Source organism: Panthera pardus, unplaced genomic scaffold (genome assembly GCF_024362965.1).
Source record: "Panthera pardus isolate Hobbes unplaced genomic scaffold, ASM2436296v1 HiC_scaffold_3, whole genome shotgun sequence".
NCBI lineage: Eukaryota > Metazoa > Chordata > Mammalia > Carnivora > Felidae > Panthera > Panthera pardus.
The window spans coordinates 60429414-60452463 of NW_026526876.1; the positions used below are offsets into that span (position 1 = coordinate 60429414).

At 46.1% G+C, this 23050-nt stretch overlaps 2 protein-coding genes across 6 annotated transcripts in view; one reads left to right on the forward strand and one right to left on the reverse strand.

The window, feature by feature from the left end:
* RHBDL3 (rhomboid like 3) overlaps positions 1 to 7452 on the forward strand; it is a 50157-nt gene extending 42705 nt beyond the window's left edge. For all 5 annotated transcript variants that reach the window (XM_053892659.1, XM_019423892.2, XM_019423889.2 and 2 more), the window contains one exon: positions 3094 to 7452. In XM_053892659.1, the coding sequence (XP_053748634.1) occupies positions 3094 to 3460 (367 nt within the window). In that variant the 3' untranslated portion in view covers positions 3461 to 7452. The remainder of the gene's footprint in view (positions 1 to 3093) is intronic.
* Positions 7453 to 9065: 1613 nt separating this feature from the next.
* On the reverse strand, positions 9066 to 19508 carry CUNH17orf75 (chromosome unknown C17orf75 homolog). The gene is made up of 10 exons (XM_019423897.2): positions 19304 to 19508; positions 18533 to 18613; positions 17329 to 17454; positions 16304 to 16447; positions 16013 to 16070; positions 14169 to 14288; positions 13354 to 13418; positions 13064 to 13200; positions 11837 to 11940; positions 9066 to 11216 (listed from the first exon to the last, which is right to left on the reverse strand). The coding sequence occupies exons 1-10, from the start codon at positions 19441 to 19443 to the stop codon at positions 11001 to 11003; spliced, it is 1191 nt and encodes a 396-aa protein (XP_019279442.1). The 5' UTR covers positions 19444 to 19508; the 3' UTR covers positions 9066 to 11000.
* Between the last annotated feature and the right edge of the window lie 3542 nt (positions 19509 to 23050).

Sequence of the window (23050 nt, forward strand, 5' to 3'; positions counted from 1 at the left end):
AGGCCTGGAGGATATAAAGATAGCACAGTCCCCGCCCTCGAGGGGTGTGTGATCAAGGGAAAAAGGGAGACATGTCAATGGTATGTGACAAAGTGGGGCTGTTAGAGAAGTCTGGCCCACTCTGCTACCACTTAATCTTTCTTAAAGTTTTTATTGACTTATAACATGGAACCAGAAAGGTGCGGGATGAGTATCCAGCTCAATGACCAGCACCCAGATCAAGAAAAATAACTTTTTTTTTTTTTTTACATTTATTTATTTTTGAGAGACAGAGTGAGACGAAGTGAGAGTGGGGGAGGGGCAGAGAGAGAGGGAGACACGGGATCGGAAGCAGGCTCCAGTCTCTGAGCTGTCAGCACAGAGCCCGACGCAGGACTCGAACCCGCAGACCGTGAGATCATGACCTGAGCCGAAGTCAGACGCTCAACTGACTGAGCCACCCAGGCGCCCCAAGAAAAACAACTTCTTAATAATTTTTGGGTCATGGAGTCAGTCCTTTGAGATCTGTTAGAAGCTAGAGACCCTATCCCCAGGATAGTACGTATGTGCACATGTGCGTGCACACACACATACTCACTTGCAGTTTAGCAGGTTCACAGGCTGTAACTAATCCTTGAACCCCTGTGTCCAGGGTGTGGTGGGGCTCTCATCGGGAGAAGTCAGTTCTGCCTGCAGAGGTCATTTTGAGTGTCCAGAACAGAGACCAGCTGCAAGAGGACATTTCCAGCAAAGAAAGATACAGTGTATGGAGGGAGGGTCATGACTGTCAAGTCAGTTGGCGAGACTGACATGTGAGGTTTGGGACTGTGTGTGTTAGTGGTCAGAGATAATAGGAGTCAGGTCATGAGGGCTGTAAATGCAAAGAGAGAGGTTGGAGTTCAACCTGGATGTGCCAGGAGGCCGCTGGAGGGCTTTAAGCAGGGGAGTTACTGGCAGATTCAAGATTCAGGAGACCAGTCAGGCTCAGAGTAGAGAAGGAGTTGGGGGTGGGGAGTGAGACCAGAGGCCTTATTAGAGGCTCATTTGAGGTGATGAGCCTCTTCCAGAAGCGATGGAGGCAGAGAGAAGAGGGGACACATGGTCTGTCATTCAGGCCTCAGAACACGGCCATGAAGAGGGTATTTTTTTTTTCAATTTTTTTTTGATGTTTATTTGAGACAGAGAGAGACAGAGCATGAACGGGGGAGGGGCAGAGAGAGAGGGAGACACAGAATCGGAAGCAGGCTCCAGGCTCTGAGCCATCAGCCCAGAGCCTGACGCGGGGCTCGAACTCACGAACCGTGAGATCGTGACCTGAGCTGAAGTCAGACGCTCAACCAACTGAGCCACCCAGGCGCCCCGAAGAGGGTATTTTTAATAAGGCTTGGTTTACCGGTAGACACTGGGGACACACTGCTGGCCCAGGGCCACCCAGCTGGCGGTGATAGAGGCAGAATTCAAAGCCAGCTTGTGCCATTTCTAATGCCCGCTCTTTAGCCAGGCTGGGCAGGAGCACCTGGGCTGTCTGCCTGGGTCCACCTGCTACGCGGGGAAGAGGAGGGTGGGCCAGAACAGCCATGGGCCTGTGTGGACCGCACTTCCATCCACTTGCACATCTCTTGCTCGAAGGCCCACAGATTCTTTGAGCCAGGTCAGTGGGGGATGGTGGGGTGCAGTGGAGTGGGGGTGGGGTGAATGTTGCTTCCCTGTCTGCTCAGACTGTTTGTATGCAAGGAAGGGAGGAGAAGCCTGAATCTTGCTGTTTAAAACAGTCTAAGCATCATAAAAACAAAAATGCTGATTTTGGAGGTGGGGACCAGTGTCTTTCAAACCTCCTTTGTGGCACCCAGGGCCTGCTAAGCAAAGGCAGGAAGATACCCCAGGGCCTGGGTTGGGGGGGGTGGTCAGGGAGGACACAGTGTTGGTTCCTGGCTGCTCCTTCTCTGCCATCTATCGGCCATCCTTGGAGTTGCAGGGCCCAGGCCGGAAGATTAGGCAATTCCCAGGGGATGCTCATCCCTGGAGGTGCTGGCACCTCCGGAGTGGTTAAGGCGGAGAAGAGCATAGTGGCTCATTAAATGGCACCTGAACAAGTGCAAAATTCACCTCAAAGGACTTCCTTGCAATCTGTCAAATTTGCCTTGGTTTCCTCATCTGTGAAATGGGGATGAGAAGGCTTGCCCTAAGTGTTGTTTTGGTGGTGGGCAATGAAGTGGCAGTTTCCCAGCGACCATCCTTTCAAGAGAGTACATCCTGTTGGACTGGGTGACTCAAGACGTTCATGCAAGAAGAATGAATTGGAGAATGGGATGGGGGCTTTTTAGACTCTGTTAAGAGAGAAATTCTAGCACTCTGTTGGCACTGTCTATTCCCAGTCCTTCGTTGCCCTTTTCTCCTTCCATCCCGTGTTTCCAGTCCCAAAAGCACTGGTTCTGAGGGTTTTCTAAATGTTTTGAAGCAATACATGAAAACGCTTTATAAACCGTAAAGTGCTAGCACATATTGAAGTTGGTATTGACGCTCCAGCAGTGCGGCCTGGTAGTTAGAGGCTGACACTGTACAGATGGGGAAACTGAGCCTCCAGGACCCATGCATGCGGAGGAGCAAGGGTCTTTGGGTTTCGGCACAAGCTGTCCCCTCTGCCTGGAATGCTCTTTCTTCTTAGGATCTTCTCTTGATATTTCACATCTCTGCTCAAATTTCATGTCTCTAGGGAGATCTTGCCTGATTCCCCAAACCAAAGAATCCCCCTCCTTAGGCCCAGCATTGATTGAAAGTCACCTGTTTTCTCCCCCATAGAATTTTTCTTACTGGAATTATCTTATGTCTGTAATTGACGCTGGTCGATTGCCAGATCTGTAAGCCCTGGGAGAACAGAGGTTGGTCTGTCTTCACTACTGTGTCTCCAGCGCAGAGAACAGACAGTGCTCAGCCTAATGGGTAGTGAATGAATTAATGGGTGGGTGGCTGAGGCAGGGGGTTGGGTGTGTGGATGGATGGATGGATGGATGGATGGATGGATGGATGGATGGAGTGAGCGAGCGAGTGCAAGGCGTCTCTCTCAATCCCTGCCCAGTGGCCCTCCTGTGACTTCTCTGTCCTTCCTCCTTGCAGTGAGCATGGAGTTTGGGCGGGCTGTGTGGCTCCGGTTCCACCCATCAGCCTATCCCCCGTGCCCTCACCCCAGCTTTGTGGCGCACTTGGGCGGCGTGGCCGTGGGCATCACTCTGGGCGTGGTGGTCCTGAGGAACTACGAGCAGAGGCTGCAGGACCAGTCGCTGTGGTGGATTTTTGTGGCCATGTACACAGTCTTCGTGCTGTTCGCTGTCTTCTGGAACATCTTCGCCTACACCCTGCTGGACTTAAAGCTGCCACCGCCTCCTTAGGAGGCTGGGGGACCGAGGTCAGGGAGGGGAGGGAGAGGCAACAGCAGGAAGGAACATGTACATTCTTGTTCTCAGCGCCAGCTCCTCCACGCTGAGGAGTAGAGAACAAGATGCTCGGCCGCTGTGATGTTTGCGTTCAGGTTTGGACAATGGAGCCTCTTTTCTGAAAGGCGCCTGCTGGATGAGTTGGATGTGGTTACCATTTTTTTTCTACACTGTTCTGAGGACATCAGGCCAAGGCGAAGGCCTGGGGTGCCCTTCCCTTGGGCTGAGCCTGTTCTGTGTGTTTAGGGGACCCCTCTTGTCACAGATTGGGCTTTCCTTCTCCCTCGTCCACACACTGAGATGTCTGGAAGGCCTGAGGATAGAGTAGCCAGGCGGACTCTTGTCCCGCCCAGCCCGGAGGTGCAGTCGCAGGCCAGGAAATGTTCCCTCCGCAGCTACTAGGTTTGGAGCTCTGGAGTGGAAGAAGACCAGGTGGTGGACATGTTAGTTTGAGTCTAGAGGAGCCCAGGGTCCCCCCTGTTGGTGGGCACTGGGGCATGGCCTCTAGTGCCTGGGGTAGGCGGAGGAGGGAGATGCTGTAAGTCCAGGCCTCGCTCCTGCCCTGGAGGTGTCCAGTGAGCGAAACCCAAGAGGAGGGAATAAACTTCATCCCAAGTCCCACCCTAGGGAAGGCCCCATACCAACTTTGGCCTTCTCCCTCCCTGTCTTCCAGAATGCTGACATCTCACATCAGTGCCCCAGCGCCCCATGGCCTGCCTTGTTTTTAGAGCCTTTTCCTTCATTTCCTGACCCTACATTGTGCCTCTCCTTTGTTCATGGGGACGTGTGTGAGTGTGTGCGTTGTATGTGTGTGGTGGATGAGGACGCCTGTGTGATGGTAGGAGATGCCACGGAAAGAATGTGAGGGGAGTTGGAGGCTACGGAGGAAGGCTGTGGGGGGAGTGTGGGTGTGCAGGAGGGTCTGCGTGAAAGGAAAGAAAGCACTGAGAGGTGGGAGGGTGTGACTGCCGAGGATCTTACTTTCAGCAAAGCTAGCCCCTTCCTTCCCGTTCCTCATCCTTTCCAGGCATCTCCCTGAGCGCCACTGACCAGTGGGAGACTTGTCCACGACGGAGGGAGCCCTTGGGCCCTCCCAAGGACCCTCAGGACGCCGTGGTTTGCCTTTGCCCAATTCCGTTCTTGTTTTCCTCTGGAATGACCTTCACGTGTAAAAAGGTTCTGTTCTCTTTCCCTTAGGAAGGCAGGAGCTGTGGGGGTGTAAGGCCGGGGCAGGAATGTTGAAGCCATGTGTCCATCTGAGTAGGGGGGACAGGAGGCTGCAGTCAAAGGAATTCCAATTTAGGCAGAAAACTGCTTCTAGAGAATTGTTGGGGATTCGGATGAGGGTCCGAGGTGAGGGCAGCCCATAGACTCAGATACTCAGAGCCTGGAGGGAACTTGGCAGGCTCATCCCTTCCTCTGCCGCACAAGTGGGAAAGCGAGGCTCAGGGAATGACTCCCAGGCAGGAGCGAGTGCAGGCCCTGAGCAGAGAGGAAGGGGAAGAAGGCCTTTGACAAAATCTGTGATTCCCTTTATACTGCTCGCGGAACTCCCAACCACTGACAACCCAGAAAGACGAAGAACTCCCGTCTGGGAAGCAGAGGGACTGGGTCTGCGCAGGGACGGGGCAGGAGCTTGGTCCAAAGTCAGCTGGGCCAGGCAGTTGGGGATCTTGGGCCACTGTGGCTTCCTGTCCTCCGTGATCACACATGAATGAGCAGGGTCTTCATTCAGCCCCAGGCTATGCCAACCGCCCCCCACCCCAACCCCGTCTTTGCCCAGTGCTAAATACATCATCCCGGTCCCCACATGTGGCTGCCGAGGTCACACCGCACTCAGGCTGACACGGTACTGAGGACTGCCCACCCGAGCTGGCGCGGGCCCAGGTTCGTGGCGGAGCTGCGTCTCCCTCGGGCGTCTTGTCTGTGTCCTGACAGCCTGTGTCTGCCCTCTAGAGAGAAGGGGTGTAGTCAGCTTCCTAGGAGGAGACCACGCTGGGACTGGGGGCCAAGAGGACTTGAGTGAGGATGGGGAGGGCGGCCCTGGCCATGGCCCACAGCCCCTCAACCGGAGCAGTGCTGTCCCTCACTGGAGGAGCGGGGAGGCAGGGCTTCTCTGCAGGCACCCCGGGTGCTCTGGGTTGTGGGTGGAGGGAGCAGTCACCCCTGCCTTCTCTGGGTGTGGCCTGGAGAGGGTCTTCCCCTCTCAGGGGCGAGAAGACTGTGAATAGAAGGCTCTAGCAAGCCCTCAGAGAAGCACCCGGGTCCCTCAGGTCTCCAGACGGGAGCTTGCTCCCGAGAAGGACTGTCTGAGGCGGAAATCCCATTTGCTGTCGTGTCTGAGATGCACGAAGGGAGCCTCACCTGACTTTAGGCTGCCAGCCGCAGCTGTTCCCTGTCAGCAGTGTCCAAAAGTGACCCCGAAGCTCGTCAGTCTGCTTAACACCCCCCTCTCCACTCTTGCCCAACCATCAGCTCCGAGCAGGGCCACGCAGTCACTCCACACAACCCAGGTCTCCAAACCAGGGCCAGAGACAATCGTCTGGTAAGAAAGGTTTCCTTTTTGGTGTCTGGCTTTCTCACCCTCCCCTCCCCCCCCCCCCCCCCACCACACCCCCAGGGCCCGGCCAGCAGCACATCCCCATCATCCCTCCTTCCCCATCCAGCACAGCCCCTGGCCCAGCTTGGAGGGCAGTGTGCTATGGGGCCGGGGAGGGTGGCTGGTCTTGCGTCCATAGGATACAGAAATTGAAAGCCGGGGATCCCCCAAACAGCAGCCATAGATTTGCCCGCTCATTAAACAGAAGAGGAATCACAGAAACTAGGGAAGGGAAAACAAATCTTCAAAGGAGAAATTTTGCTTTAATGACACCATTAATCATTCATTTTTTTAATTAGGAAAAGCTCCCTAAAGAGGCATTTTTGCCAGCTAATAGGACTCTCCATTTCCACGAGGACCGTTCCTACCCAGAGGATTAGGAGAGTCATTGCTCACAAACCCAGATCTTCCCCCACAGTGTTCAATTTCGCTTGCAAATAATGCAGATTCCCAGGTGCAGCGGAAGCCATCTCCTGGCTGCCTTCATGTTGCTCCTGGGGCTGGCCGGAAAGCACCGACACTCCTCTGCCTTAAAAACCGTGAATTCCACCCCCAAGGACTTGAGTAAGTGGAAAACAAAAGGAAACACAAGCTGCAATGTTTGTTTCTAAATATTTTTGTATTGTGTACATTCTGTATATTTTTGTCGCAACATATTATTCGAGCACAGATTCCATTAAAGATTTTTTTTTTTTAAGCCATCGGTTATTCAGGAAGTGGCATAAAGGGCTGGCGTGGGAGCCCTGTTTCATCTTTGGAGGTGGGAGGTGGGGTGGGGGGACAGCAGCGGTGCTGGGCCTGTGATGTGCACAAGACAGAGCTGGGACTCAGCGCTTGGTGCTGCTGCTGGTGCTTCCAGTCTGGTGGAACCGTTTTTGAATTGCTGAACTCTTTTGAATGGTTGATGAGAGCTAGGTTTTCTCCTGCCCTAACAATGCGCAGGGAGACAGTTTTGTGTACAATGTGGAAGGGGGAGGTGGTCTGCAAATAAGGAAACTCACTCAGCTTCAGGTCAAGAGCTTTTGTGCCAGCTGTGCTCGTGGGGGTCCCGTCTTCCCCTTCTACCCTTACACGGTGGGAGATTAATGTTTTGACTACTGTTATTGTCGTAATCTTTGAAATACCTAGGTACTTCGTTCTTTACCCCAATAGCCTAGTCTGTAGGTCTTTCTAGGGGCAGTCAACATTCTGATCTGGAGGAAGGGATAGGGAACGTTCTCAGGGTGAAAGGACATGGTTCATGTACAGAAGGAGAAAACAAGAAGGGTGTAAGTGTGAAGGTCCAATGCTTGGTAGGTTTAACAACCAAATGGGCTTTGAATGGATGAAGTCTGAGGAAGTGAGTTGTTTACTCCAGCTTTTCTAAACCGATGACAGCGTATGTGGTTTGCAATTCATAACCGTTAAATTTCATTCGGGGATTAAACTACTCTGTTAAATTCAGCACGGGAGTCGTTTCCCATAATGTTCTTTCACATCAGTTTCCTGTACGTTATTAAAAGAAAAAAAACATTAAAAAAAATTTTTTAATGTTTATTTTATTTTTGAGAGAGAGAGAGAGACGGAGCATGAGTGGGGAAGGGACATAGAGAGAGGGGGACACAGGATCCAAAGCAGGCTCCAGGCTCTGAGCTGTCAGCATAGAGCCTGACGCAGGGCTTGAACTCACGAACCATGACATCATGACCTGAGCAGAAGTCGGACACTGAACCGACTGAGCCACCCAGGTGCCCCCCCCCCCCCCCCCCCGCCGCTCCAAACCACATTTTTAAATGCTGCAAAAGTCATTCTAGAACAACTTGAGTACAGCTCACGCTGAAGGTCAAAAAACTCATTTCTCTTTCAAGTGTGGATAACTAACTTCCCTAGAGGGAAGATCAGGACCCTGTCTGAGCACCCGTGCACCCCCTGTACCCCATCAGTTCCAGGCTCCAATACCTGAGGCACTGACAGACAAGCTCCCTGAATAGCCAAAAGCTGTTTAGATGGCTTTGCCTTTGGCTCCCTATCACTTCCCCCTTCACTTTTCTGGTTCCTCCCTTCTACCAGATTCTCATTCTTCCCATAACTTTGTAAGACATTAACCAGTGATAAGGTAATTATGAAGATAATTTACTGGCTACTTAGTATGTGCTGGGCACTGGATGAGGCATTTTCAATGTATTATTTTCATTTAATTGCATAGCTACTTGTGTGAAGTGAGTATAAATACGCCCATATTTACACATGAGGGGAAGGCTTAGAGTTTAGTGACTGGCAGGTGCTTTATGGCATAGATGGCTTCATACTATGGTTCCAAAGTTCATGCTCTCAACCCTCAGCTGTTCATCAGGTGTTCAAGGACACTGAAGTGTCAGGATGTTTGTTTAAAGATCCAGTCTCATTGCATTAGTAACAGTAATGAACCTTGGAATGTTTGTTCGGTGTTCACTTAATAGGATCTCTTTATCAGCCCTCCTGGAAGTGGTTTACAAGAAAATCCACAGCTATGAGTTCATTACTGCTCCCTAATCACCCCTGACCCCCAGGATCTAGCATTGATGCCAGCTCAGAATATGAAGTCTGTGACCCATTTGGGAAGGCTAGCAGTTGTAGAACTGGGGTTGCCCTCCTAGACCTCCAAGTAGAGAGACCGTCGATGTCAGGGGTGGGTCTCCACTACTGAGAAGACGCATGGTTAGGAAAACATGGTCCTAACTGAATCTTAGCTCCTAGATGCCTGCAGGCTTTCCTTGCATCCGGTATACGCGCGCCTCCGGTAAAGGACATGCGTTCTGTCACATTAGTAATGAGTGAGAGTGAGGGGAAGTGACCTGCATTATTGGGTCCTACAGCCGTATTTCCTTGGACAATGAGTAAAACACCGCGATGGAGACTGCCCTTACACTGCCTGATGCCTCCTGCGAGGTGCAGAAAGGTGTATGCCGGCAGGTGGTGTGATTTTCTTCAACAGGTTCCTTAGCGTAACAGGTGTAATTTCCCCATAAACTTGTTGCGGATGAATAAAAATGTCAGCGTTGAGAATGGAGATAGTTAAATAAAAATGACTCTGTCGGTGAGAAGCTAAGTCAGTTTATTACTATTACAAATCTAATTATAGGTAAACCGAGGCCATTTTTGATACATGACAAACATTATTTCCTCTGTGTGTCGAGCACACAAGTAATACATAAATGTATTCCGGGCCTGGACAAATCCTGTTTAAAAACTTTAAAAGTTAATTCATTAGCTTATTAAAATTTGAGTACAGTACATGTTGCTGGTCATGAGCTCTCTGAGTTTCTTCTCATGGCCAACCAGCTATCCAGTTCCAGGTCACCATTGTCCTTGCCTACAGTAGTGATAGTTCGTCACAGACTTGTAAAATAAGACTGTATGGTATACAACTGGGTAATGTAGTGAGCCTGCATCACAAAATATATACATATAAGTACACATAAGGAATATACAGTTATACCTTGACTATATCCATAAATAGCTTGAAGCAGGTAATACATTTACTTTTAAAGGCCATTTACATCATGGGCTGTTGATATGTGAATTTGAAAATGAAAAATATTTTTTTTTAGACTCCAAATGTTGAGGTCCTAATGTTGTCTATTAAAAAAAATTGATTTCTAAATGAGCAACAGAGTACATTAGAAAAAGTCAGATTCGAGGGTAGTGCCACAGAATTGCCTGTTTCCCATAGTCATTCTGTAAGTAATGCTATAAAAAATGCTATTTGGAATTTTTTTTCCTATACTGCCTACAATCCAAGTTATTAAAGTTTAAAACCATAGGAGAGCCTTTATGAAGATCCTGAATTGTATTTCTCATTAAAGGAAAAGAAATGGCTTGGTGAGTCATGTTCCTCGACTTCTGTAGAAGAGAAAGCAGAAGGCCATCGTCAGTCATTCTGAAAGTTAAAACTCAGCACTTAAGTGAATTTAGATGAGTTTAGGAGAGGATTTTTACGGGCTTGTGTTCCTCTGAGCATCCTGACGGCAGTGAGAATGAGACTTCTGATCTTCTAAACAAAAATCATTATCAAATGGATTTATTAAAGAGCTGCGCAGAACAAACTGCCATTATATGTGTGTAGCTACGGTTGGCTTCCGTGGGAATTATAAATGGCTCCAGCTGAGGGCACGTTCAATTGATTCAGAGTAAAACAACGTGAGGCTTGTAACAAATATACAAAAAACTGAAATCAATGAGTAACTGTGATATGAAGAATCTGTTTGCGTCCTTCATGTTACAGTTTGCTTGTAGAATTTATGTACTTTCTGTTTTAACATCTGAAAACTAGCATTTTCATAGAAAAGACAAAGTACAGGCTGTTGGCAAAATACCTGTGAACAAATGAATGATGGAGGCCACTTCCGCAGTAGCTTTCCATCCGAGATAAGGTTTTATCTTGAAGCTAGTGCGTCTATTTTTAAAGCTCATTTAATTTCTTACACACTCATGATTTGTGTATTGACTTAAAAGCTGGTTTTATCATCTATATCATTATCAATCAGACCAAAAAATCTATCCAAGCACCCACAGGATGCACAGATCTATCTTTGGAATGGTGTTGGAGGGCTAATCTTGTCCTAGGACTAGGAGGACATTTTTTTCAAGAAGCTATAATACATTGAAGAAAGAAGTATTACAATTTTTCTGGGAGGAAAAATTGCTAAATACTGCAGCCAACTTCTCAGAGAAGCCACAGAATTACTGTTCAAGATTTTTGAGCATCAACCCCCCGAAGTCTAGAATTTATGGGGCCAGTGGTATACCAAAATTCCACGACTCTGACACACGTGTGTCTAGGACTCAGTGAAGACGGTCCTCGGATTTTTATGTCTAAGTAAGTTAAGTTTTACAAGTACAAAATGAAAAAAATCTAGAGTGGGTTTCAACTAATCTTAAGTAGCAATCCTATGACAATTATGACAAGTGCAGTTTCAAACACCAAGGCTTCAATGTACGACTTCACAATACAATGATCTCAAAACGTGTGATCACAAACTTTGGGCGAGGGCTTCTTTCATAAATTCCTCGAGGACGGCCACCACGTTCTTGGCCTCGGGCATTTCTTCGTGTTCCACTTTAACAATCTTCAGAAGGATATCTCCACTCCCACAGTTCTTCAGGAACGTGTAGCATTTAAACAAAGCATAATGATTCATTTCTGCCTGTCGGATAAATCTCTTCAAATTATTTGTGTCTTGTATGGCCTAGAAAAAGATTTCCCAGTTAAATATGTGCTTAGTGAGATAATAATGAAGCCTGAAAAATATCTCCTATCCAGCTGAGAACTCAACTTACATTGCTGAGATGTTTTTTATTTTAAATATTTCTATCATTCTTACTGCTAATATGCTCTGCCCATGGGAGAACAAAATTTCTTATGAAATTACTTTATAAAAATACTTTTAAAAAATACTTTTAAAATCAACTAAATAAAGTAACAACATTCCTCCCCATCAGAATTCTGAACCCTTAGGCACCGAACTGGGGTGTGTGTGCATGGGTGTGGTGTGTGTGTGTGTGTGTGTGTGTGTGTGCGCGCACACGCGTGCACGCACAGTTCCCAACTAAGATACATCACAAATTAGAAGACTGATGTGCCTGAGATGCAAGCAAGCATTCAACCCAATTAACTGGAAATGCAAGGATATAAATGCAGAAGCTCCTGAAAAATATAAAGTAAATGGCTTCTGGAGATTCTGGTTTTGAGAACGTCCTGTTTAACAGACATCACAGCCGTAAAGCAGATCTGTTACTCTCTCACTGGTACTAATGAAAATTCAGACAAAAATTATATGTGGCATTTGGCACATAGCCAATTAATTACCTTTAGTTTAAAGTTCTCCAGTACTTGTCGAAAAAGAAAAGGGTTACCTCCTTCAGCGCCATTCAAAAAAGCCTGCATCCAATCCTCACAAAACCGGTTGCTTCCTATAAGGTATTTTAGAAAAATTAAACGAATAAAAATGAAATCCTACAAAGCATAAGACATTTGTTCCATTTATTTATTAACAGGTGTAAATGACATATATTAGTTTCAAGTGTACAACATGATGATTCAATATGTGTGTACGTCGGGATTTTCTTTCTTGATAAAAACACATATAGTGAATTATTTAAGACTTCTGTAACAGTCTAAAAAAATAATTTACTCAACACCTGGCTAAGAAATACCAACTGGCGGGGCGCCTGGGTGGCTCAGTCAGTTAAGCATCCAACTTCAGTGTAGGTCATGATCTCGTCATTCCCAAGTTCAAGCCCCACGTCGGGCTCTGGGCTGACAGCTCAGCGCCTGGAACCTGCTTCAGATTCTGTGCCTGCCTCTCTCTCTGCCCCTCCCCTACTCACACTCTGTCTCTCTCTCAAAAATAAATATTAAAAAACAAAACAAAACAAAAAACAACTGGCTGGAGCCCTGTGTGCCTCTTCCCACACTCCCCTCCTTTCCCATCAGAAAGGATTATTATTCCCACTTATTTATTTTTAAATATTTTTTTTATTTTTGAGAGAGCATGAGCATAAGCGGGAAAGGGGCAGAGAACTTTTGCCACCTACTTCTTTTTATCTCTAAGCCCTAGATAGTACTACTTTGCATACGTTAAAATGTTATGTATTTTTCTTTAATAGCTGATCCACTAAATAGTATGCTGAGCTATACCAAGGCACACAGCTCTAGTTCATGCATTTTTGCTGCTATGTAGAACTCCACTGTACAAATATAAGTTTTTCAATCTTCCTGTTGATAAACATTTGCTTCCAGTCTTTGCTATTCCAAACGACGCCTTTATGAACATTTTTGTACTTGTTTCCTTATGCACACATACGTGAATTTCTCTATATACACAGGAGGGGAATTGCCTGGCATGGCAGGATTTCCATGGATTCTATTCTAACCAGCAATCCTGGTTCTAGGATTGCTATTGTTTTTGGTGAGTTTGAGATAAACATGTACAACTGCACAAGGCAGGACGGATAAATTTGTATCATGTGTTTTCGGTGCAAAAACAGAGGCTCCCAAGGGTGCCAGGAAGGCTGCCTCAGAAGTTGTGCTCACCTGCATTGTAGAACTGGGGCTGGGAGCTACTACAATCGATGACCACAGATTTACGCGGCTCCTCTGTCATGGCCATGCACAAAGACGTCATGGTGCCTTCGTGGATGAGGCCTTGAAGACTGGCTACGCTCAGAAACCTGCCGTACACACAAGTTCTTTTCCACACACAGTATTACAGGATAGGAGGGAGAAAGCAAATTCATTCTGGGGTGGGGGTGGGGGTGGGGAGTTAAAGATGTATATCAGGCTTGTTGTGGAAAAAGTTCCCTCCTTGCAAAACTGTTCTTTACCTGTTAATGTCTCTCTTTGTTTTTTCATCTGATTCTTTAACTTCAACAGGGGTATAACTGAGAGCCTACAAGAGAAAAATAAAGCCTAGTTGATAAATGTATCAGTTTTCCTTATTGAGCAGCTACTTGAGACTAAACTTCAGCTTCCCCAATAACCACTGTACTAGACGGTGCTTGATGGGCACTAGCCCAGAACTCCCCAGAGCCTTGTTTAGAGGCGTCAGTGGGCAGTCTAAAACGTGCTTTACCACCCTGGTCTCATGGACCATCCAGTCTCCACTGAATTTACCCACCACATATTTACATAAAAGCCTGGCCATATACTCTAGCCTTCCCCATTGCCTGGATATGTTAATGCATTTTTCATTTTTCATCTGGCATCTTTTTTTTTTTAAGTAAACTCTATCCCCAATGTGGGGCTAGAATTTACATCCCCAAGATTAAGGGTTGTATGTTTTACTGACTGAGCCAGCCAGGCGCCCCTATTTGGACATTTTTACATGGTTAAAATCACTTTGGATTTTTATTTTCCTTTTCAAATTGTTTTGGAAATTATACCTCTCCCAGATCACTTCAAAAAGTATTATTTAAAAATGTTTATCCTATTAGGAAGATTTAGTATTTGTGATTCTACCTTAGGAATAGAACTTTCTAGATCTCAGTAAACAAAGTGGTCTATCCCGATTGCAAGCATAGTTTGAATATTCAGGAGGGAAAAAGTAATGTTCAGAGACAGTGAGTATGTCTTTAAATAATCCAGACTCTGTCAACGTGACTCTCAATTAAAGAAATGCTTTTGTTTGGGCAATACTCACGGCATGTAGCAGAAAGGTAAGCTTCTCCTGAAAGAGAAGAACCACCCTTTGGATTGGGCATACAACATCCTCAAACCAGCTGCTCAAGTAGGATTTTATATGGTTCTCCAGGCCCCTTTCCTAGATTAGGAAAGAATGTTATTTGGTTTAATATAAGCCTTCACTTTAGTGGACTTAACATTTTCTTCATGATATGTAGTTATCTATTTGTTGAGAGAGAGAGGGAGCACACACACAAAGGGAAGAAAGGCAGAGGGGGAGAGAGAGAGAGAATCCCCAGCAGGCTCCATGCTCAGCACAGAGCCCGATGCAGGTCTGGATCCCACTACGCTGGGATCATGACCTGAGATGAAATCAGGAGTCAGACCATCAACTGACTAAGCCACCCAGGTGCCCCAATTCATGATACTCTTTACAGTGTAAAGAACTGGGGATAGACACTTCCTTTTTTCAAGCTAACACGACCAACTCAAAAAAAGGAATTGTGATATAATTTTCCTAGGCTTGCTGAGCACAGTGGGGATTAATTCTGTACTGAATTTCTTAAGGAGCACCTGGCTGGTTCAGTTGGTAGAGCATGGGATGGGACTCTTGATCTCAGGGTTGTGAGTTCAAGCCCCATGTTTGGTGTGAAACCTATTTTAAAAACAAAACCAAACCAAAAAAACACACACACTTAGAAATGCATTACATAAAACAAAGAGACCAAATCAATAGGGTTCCATGCTATGTTGTCACTGGGAAATGTTGGGCACTTACTTGTCCATCTCCCCCACTCCCCCCAGCATACCGTGTGCACTCTGGAGATTTTCTTCTTTTAAGATTTTATTTTTCAGTAATCTCTACACCAAAGGAGAGATGAAATTCACAGCCCTGAGATAAGAGTCATGCTCTACCAGCTGAGTCAGCCAGGCCCCCCAGGAGATACTCTCTTAATAATTCTTGTCTCTTCAGCACCTGGGAGTGCCTGAAACATCCATGTGTGAGCTTATAAAGCACCTGCTGAAAGGCTGAAGGAATGAGACAGCTCATTCACATGCGAACGGGATCAGAGAAGGACACACAAGTTAGCTCATCAAAGCACTCCAGCTGTCAGACATGCTGCATATCTGGTTTTCTGGGCTGTGCATATCTGGGCTGAGCATATCTGGTTTTCTGGGCTGTGCTGCTCACTGGGGACTAGCAGAAGAGCTCCACTCTGGGAGAGCAGCTTGCCCCGGACTCATTGCTCTGGCTCACTCCTATGCTCTCCTTCCTGCAGGAACTTGTAAGCTCATGACAAGTAAAAGGAATTGTTACCACGTGTAATGGGTAGTAAAGTCGTAATTCTTAACGACTTTAGCAACTGCCACAAGTGGTGTGTAGTTTTTTAAAGGTATGGATAAATTAATACAGATGTGTCTAATTCACAAAAGATCGATTAATGAAAAATGGAATTTTTCTAAAAATCTTTGATGTTGAGTTCAAGGGCAGTCAGACCACTATATAGCATGTCTTTGGTGCCAGAGGCTTCTTCATGGGCATTAGTTCTGACTAGAATATAAATCTTAGGGGCCTAGAAACCAGGAAAAGAGCATACTCTTCCTTCTTGGCAAGTTAACCATATACAATGAATTTAATAGAGCATATCTTTCATGGATACAAAATATTAGAAGCAGTCTTGTGAAACTTAGAGCACTTACAGGACTAGGTTCCCTGCTTCTCTTAACAAATACCCTTCTAGCCCATAAAGCAGTACATTTTTAGAATCTGTGTGTCTTTGTATCCACCTGTTTGGTTTCATAAGTACAGCAGTTATAGTATGTTAATCATCTCAAGCTGAATAGTTAAAACAATCATCTTACCTCACAGTTCATGTTATTTTTCAGGCCTTGAATGTACTTGTCCAATTCAAGCCTGAAAGTACGTTCTTAAGGAAGCAATAAAGGATCAAGACTGTTTTTATCTCTCAATGGGAAATATAAAATCTCTCAATGAAAACTGTAAATTCAAAGACAAAGTGGTCGTATGAAGGTATGAAATGAAGCAAACACTTAAGGGGTAGAAAAGCTCTTTGGAGGTTGGTAGTAATACTCCTCCACCTGGCTTCCCATGTTTTTTCTTCCTGATACCATCAAAGACAAAAGAAAGGATATAGCTCAAGTCCTTTTTCAGACCCTCCTAAAAAACAGACCACATACTCTGAAGCGTTACGTTCAGAGTCCACTGTTGCTGTTTCAGGAAGCAGCTTTTCTTGCTGGAAAAGACAGTAATAACAACCGACCCGGTAATCTGGAATCCTGGAAAAGAAAAACCAGTAAAATGTAGTATTTTGCTAACTCATGCACCTAATTTTACAGACTGCTCTGAACCCTGATCATCTGGATCTGGCAATACTGTTAGATTGCAAACAGGGTCGGAACTTCCTAGACTTTTCCTTGGTTTACTTGTAATAGCAGAAGAAAATTAACATGCGCCATCATGGGCTTTAGCGAAAGCAGCACCTAACAGAACTCCTTTGAATTCTCCTCTCTTACGTGAAAAACACATACAAATTCTCTTGTCATTCTTGGTATATCCACATTTACATAAATATAACCACGTTCTCTCTCTCCCCTAAACCCTGACGCTCCAGGCAGATACAACATGTTTATCCTGTGGCTTTATCTTTGGCCTGTGGCTGTCCTCTGAGGGGACTCGATGCTAAAATCATATTCTGAAGTGAACTACAGTCAAGGGATGTAATGGAAAGATGGCTGGAATTCAACGGAGGACACCTATGTTTTTACACCTGAACTCCATCAACATGACCAGCCTTGTGATCTTAGTGTCTTTGACTATATTTGCTTCTCTGCTCTTTGACCCCTTTGTAGAGAGAATGGCATCGAAGTTTGTGAAAGCACTTTACAGACTGTCAAGTGTACACCTTTCGTTTTGGTAATTAACTCTCCTCTTCCAAGTGCAAGACTAAACAAGTGCACTTAGGAGGCAGAGTCTGCCATTCAAGTAATTCCATTCTACAAATGTGTGTGTGTGTGTGAGAGAGACCCAGTGCTCAGGCCGCCAGGGAACAAAGATGCACTTTGCAAATCTAGTAAGAGCTGATCGTTTGGAATTTCTCATCACTTCTCATATTTAGCCCAGAAAGGAAAATTCAGGACACAGCACATTTTACACTTACCTCAGCTCCACAGATGCAACATTACCCAGCCCTTCAAACACTGCTCCCTTAGAAAGACGCTTAGCAATGAAACTGCGCAGGTCTGGCTCCGCTTCAGATGGCAGATTAGTGTCCACCAAGGAGAGGCTTGACAAATAAATAAAAGACACACATCCCTTACCAGTGGACTAATGCACGCACACCCCGTAAGGCAGAATATTACCAAAAGCCCCAATCTCTTTAAGGACTTGAAAAAGCTTCTTATGTTTCCTGTTGGTGAGCCTTCTAGGAGTGTATGTCACCAAGTAGGATCTACATCATCAAACACTTAAAATAATCCTACCTTGCCAGCTCATTCTCTCTAGTATTATGACTCCACTGGAATCCCCTCCGCTCACCTTACCTACTTTTCACAATACAATACTATTGCAACACCTGAAAAATTCCTTAAACCATCCATCATCCAGTCCGTGAACATATTTTTGTAGTATACCCTACTTTGCATCAAGTGTTAAGGTTCATTAATTCATCCATTCATTTATTAAATAGGTATTAAATGTCTACCCTAAGGGTTCCTGGGAGGCTTAGTCAGTTGAGTGTCTGACTCTTGGTTTGGGCCCAGGTCATGATCTCATGGTTCGCGGGACTGAGCCCTGCGTCAAGCTCTGTGCTGACAGTGTAGAGCCTGCTTGGGGCTCTCTTTCTCTTTCTGTCTGTCTGTCTCTCTGCCCCTCCCCCGTTCACACTTTCTCTTATCTCTCTCAGAATAAATAAACCTAAAAACCAAACGTCTACCCTAGTACCTACCTAGGTGCCAGGTAGGGGGATACCAGTGAACCAGAGAGACAACAATCTCCTGGAGTTTATATTCTAGGGCATAGCAGAGAAGCTCTGAAAAGGTATTGAAAGGAGGGGAGGGGGAAGGGAGGATTTTAAATCTCTTTATACCCATATGATATTGAATCTTTAATGCAGTTTCCAATCAAGAACTAAGATTCATTGCCTCTGGCTAATCAGCAGGGGCACCACCAGTATTTCGATCTGCCCAGCCTTGAATGAATGAACTAATGAGGAAATCCAGATGAGGTTCCTAGGGGATAGGTGGGCTTGATGGTTTGACTTGGGGAAAGCCGAACGGAAATAGGGTACCCACTGATATCTAGAGGACAGAGAGATGCACAGAAGATAACTGCACACGCACGGGTTATGGCCAAGATGTTTTTACCTGAAATCATCACCAGAGGGAGTTCCTGCATTTGTGCCACTTGGGCTTCCATCGTCACTGTCCCCTCGCTGCTGTGCCAACCTGCATATGGCAAAAGCAATACAGCTATCAATTATGGGCTATAACTCAAGCGGAGTATGGCCCCTACCCCTGCAAGCAGGGTGGGGGTGAACAGTCAGCTAAAATGCTGCAAGGTGGAAGTGCATGGATCCTCCATTGCCTATCCTCATGGCAGGGAAAACCCATGAAACAGTGCTGACAAGAGTCCCTTCTCTCTCCAGGCCGTTAAGGGCTGGAGGAAAGGTTAAATTAGATATCCACAAAAGTCAAGAAATTTCTTCTAAAAACCAGACTTTACAGGGCCCAGAGAGCCCCAGGGATGTCTGCCCCAACAGAGGAAATAGAGGCAGCGAGGGCAGAGGATAATGGGGGGGGGGGGGGGGGGAAGTGTGGGGTTAATGGAAGAAAACAGGCGATAGTAACAGGAAGGACAGGGGTAGAAATTGACGTTATAGAGCGTGCGAAGCACTGCGCCAAAGGGCAGGAGCGACAGGAAAGGGCTGAAAAGACGACAGGGACAGTTGGGGAGCAGAGGCTTAGGAGGGGCACGACAGCCCAGGACGGTGGCCAGGAAGAACGGCGTGAAGCGAGCTTAGGGCCAGACAGTCTAGCTAGCCGAGGGGAAGAAGGCTTTTCGAGCCGCCAGGGACGGGATGCGGGGTCGAGATGCGGGGCCGAGGCGGGGCCATAGGGACGATCCGGGCGCTGCACCTGCTTCCGCGGTAGCTGTAGAGGCAGTAGTGGCTGCTGGGAGGTGGCTCGGGTCTTCGCTCCTCGGCGGGGCCTCCCTCCTCGCTGCTCTCTAGCTCCTTTTCATCCCCATCCAGAGACTCTTGCAAGGAGGGGAGCATCGCGGCGGCGGCGGCGGCCTCCGAGCGGCCCTGTGTTCCCGCCAAACCACTCCCCCGCTGCCGTACAGTCCTGCGAGGCCGGGCTCGTGCGGCTCCCAGCCCTCGCACACCTGCGTTCCGCCGGTTTCCCGGGTCGCAGGTCAGGAAGCCGGCTGGCCTAGGAGCGCTTTTCTCCCCAAAGGGGCGTGCGGGTGCGCCGGGTCACGCAGAATCTTTTACCATTCCTCTTTTGGCTCCTTTTCTCCTCTGGCTAGCGTTCAAGACGTCTAGGAGACTTAGCTAATACATATGGTGCAGCTGGCTAGCCACGTGGAAAAGGTTGAATCTGCCCTCCTACCACCTTTCAGGGGGGCGTGGACACGCATTCACATTCACCAGTTTGGTAAAAGATTTAGAAGAATTTTAAAATGCTCCTCCCAGGTGAAAATACGGGAGAATTTTAAAGATTCTTGAAGAAGGCCTTTCTAAATGTTTGAAACACTTAGAAGCCACATGGGAAAAGATTAATAAATCTGACTAGGTAAAAAAAACTAAACACTTCTGTGTGGCTCAAAGTCAAAACACAAATGACCAACTAGGAAAAATATTTGCAACATATATAATAGATGAATGGCTGTCGTTCGTCAGGAAAAAAAAAAAAAGACAGTAGGCAGTTCACAGAAGAAATAAAAATGAAAAATAAGTAAATAAACTGTTCAATTTCAAATGAAATTGATGGTATATTGTACAAGTTTACACCTGACAGGTTAGGAGAGATTTGAAAGTTTGATGGTACCTTGTGTTGAGGTGTGTGAAGAAGCAGTCAGTCTCATAAACAGTTGATAGGAATAAGATTACTACACGTGGTTAGTTTTAATTTTTTAGGATTTTTTAATTAAAAAAAAAAACTCTTTTTAAGTCTACTTTTGAGAGAGACAGAGACAGCGTGAGCAGGGGAGAGGCAGAGAGAGAGAGGTAGAGAGATAAGAGAATCCCAAGCCAACTCCACACTGTCAGCACAGAGCTGGACACAGGGCTCGAACCTACAAAACCATGAGGTCATGACCTGAGCCGAAACTCCGAGAGTCCCACGCTTAACCGACTGAGCCACCCAGGTGCCTCAATATTTTATTAAGTAATCTCTACACCCAACGTGGGGCTTGAACTCACACCCCTGAGATGAAGAGTCGCATGCCCTGCCAAATGAGCCAGCTGGGCACCCCAATGCGTATGGTTTAGAAAGGAATTTGAAAATACTTGTCAATATTTTAAATGCACATACCCTTTGACTATCAGTGCAACACCAGGACATCATCAAATGGATACATGCATATAAGTGTGAAAATACATGAGTCCAAAAATATTCCTTGCAGCCTGGTTTGTAATGATGAAAAACTAGACACAGCCTGAATGTTGGTCAATAGAAGACTGATTATGTAAGTTTCGGTGCATGCAGTGGTAGGCAGAATACCCACCCCCCAAGATGTCCATGTCCTAATCTCTGGCAACTGAGAATATGTTACCTCACATAGCAAAAGGGACTCTGCAGGTGTGATTAAATTAAAGAACTTGAACTCATGGTTCATGAGTTCAAGCCCCACTTCAGGGTCTGTGCTGACAAAGCAGAGCCTACTTGGGATTCTCTCTCTCCTTCCCTCTCTGCCACTCATGCTCTCTCTCTCTCTCTTTAAAATGAATACACTTTAAAAAATATTAAGGAACTTGAGGGGCACCTGGGTGGCTCAGTCGGTTGAGTGTCCAACTTCAACTCAGGTCATGATCTCGAGGTCCATGAATTCAAGCCCTGTGTTGGGCTCTGTGCTGACAGTTGGGAGCCTGGAGTCTGCTTCAGATTATGTCTCCCTCTCTCTGCCTCTCTCCTGCTTGCACTCTCTCTCTCTCTCTCTCTCAAAATTAAATAAGCATTTTAAAAAAATATTAAGGAACTTGAAATGGGAAGACTTTCTTGGATTATCCAAGTGGGCCCAGTGTAACCCACAAGTCTCTCCAAGAAGGAGGCAGGAAATCAGAGAGGAGAAGGCAATTGTGACATATAATGCAGAGACTGAAGTGATTTGGTAACCAAGGAATTTGGGCATCTACGAGAAGCTAGAAAAGGCAATAAATGATTCTCCCCTAAAGCTTTCAGAAAGAATACAGGCCTGCCAATTCATTTCAGAATTGAAATGAATTTTCAATTTTTTTTAATGTTTATTTATTTTTGTGTGAGAGAGAGAGCACAAGTGGGGAATGGGCAAAGAAAGGGAGAAAGAGAGAATCCTAAGCAGGCTCTGCACCGCTGGTACAGAGCCAGTTGCAGGGCTCAAGCCCACAAACTGTGAGATCATGACCTGAGTCGAAGTTGGATGCTTAATCCACTGAGCCACCCAGGCACCCCTCCATTTCAAACTTCTACCTCCAGAACTGCAATATAACAAATCTGTATTAAGTCACTAAATTTGTGGTGAATTTGTTATAGCAGCAGGAAGAAATACACGTGTACTAGAAGACTATGCAACTATCAAAAAGAATGAGTTAGAATATGTGCACATATAGAAAGACAATCCAGTATTTAAGTTGTTGTCCTGGCACACACAACTGAAGGAGAAAAGGCATGCACACCGGGAGGGGCAGAATGTGACTACTGCCAAGAAAGTAATGCAGACAGGGTGATCTTACGGAATCTCATCGCTGGCTTCTTGACCATCTACAAACAATCTGAGGACGTTAGTCTTTGCGAGTTGGTCTGTCAAGTGTCAACAGCAATAATCATATGAATACAGCATTTATACTTTAATAGTTGTCATTTAGTTAGCAGTAACCATGGGCCAGGTTATTTATCTGTTTTATTTCATTTATCCTTGACCGACTCTGTAACAGAGGGGTTTATCCTCACTTTATAGATGAGAAGAAAACTGAGGCTCAGTCAATGTAAGTGATCAATCTATAATCTTAACTGCTATTTTGTATTGTATTCTCCTGCTCGGGTCTTACAAACAACCCTACCAAAAGGGCTCTTATTATGTGATGCACGGAGGCCTTCATAATTTAGCCTGTAATACCCCCTCTGTCTTCATTTCCCATCACCCTCTCCTTGCTCACTCTGTCCTGGTCACATTTCCTGTGTTTCTCAAATATTTCAAACACCCCCCCCCCAGTGTAACAGTCTTTTAATCTGCTCTTCTCTCCGTCTGGAATGCCCCCAGATATTTGCATGGGTTGTTTTTTTTTTTTTCCTCCCTCGTTATTATTCGGTTTTCTGCACAAATGCAGCCTCCTGAGACAGAAAATGCCCTGTACAAAAAAACATCCCACACAAGTCTCTGCTGTCAAACCATCAGTCTCTACCGTGTCCCCCCATATTGTTTAGTTCTACTTCAGTGCAGTTATCACTCCCGACATGACGTACTTAGTGTTTCCTCTACTAGAGTGGCAGCTTGCTCACCGCTAAAAGCCACATTCTGAGGCACTGGGGGTTAGGGTTTACTAATTTTTCTTTGTGAGTGAAGTTCAGCCCGTAACAAAATCATGCGATCTGCGAATACGGTTTTACTTCTTCCTTTCCAGCCTGGATTCCCTTTTTTCTCCCTAGGATAGTCTCTTGCCACCAGCCCCATTACTATGAGTT

What these genes read in the sequence shown, in the direction of transcription:
- CUNH17orf75 (XM_019423897.2), bottom strand. Translation starts at nt 19,443, where the DNA reads ATGCTCCCCTCCTTGCAAGAGTCTCTGGATGGGGATGAAAAGGAGCTA. An exon ending in AAAATAACATGAACTGTGAG is followed by an intron (nt 14,289 to 16,012) that starts GTAAGATGATTG and finishes TTCCTAATCTAG; the next exon opens with GAAAGGGGCCTGGAGAACCA. An exon ending in TGGAGAACTTTAAACTAAAG is followed by an intron (nt 11,217 to 11,836) that starts GTAATTAATTGG and finishes ATCTTTTTCTAG; the next exon opens with GCCATACAAGACACAAATAA.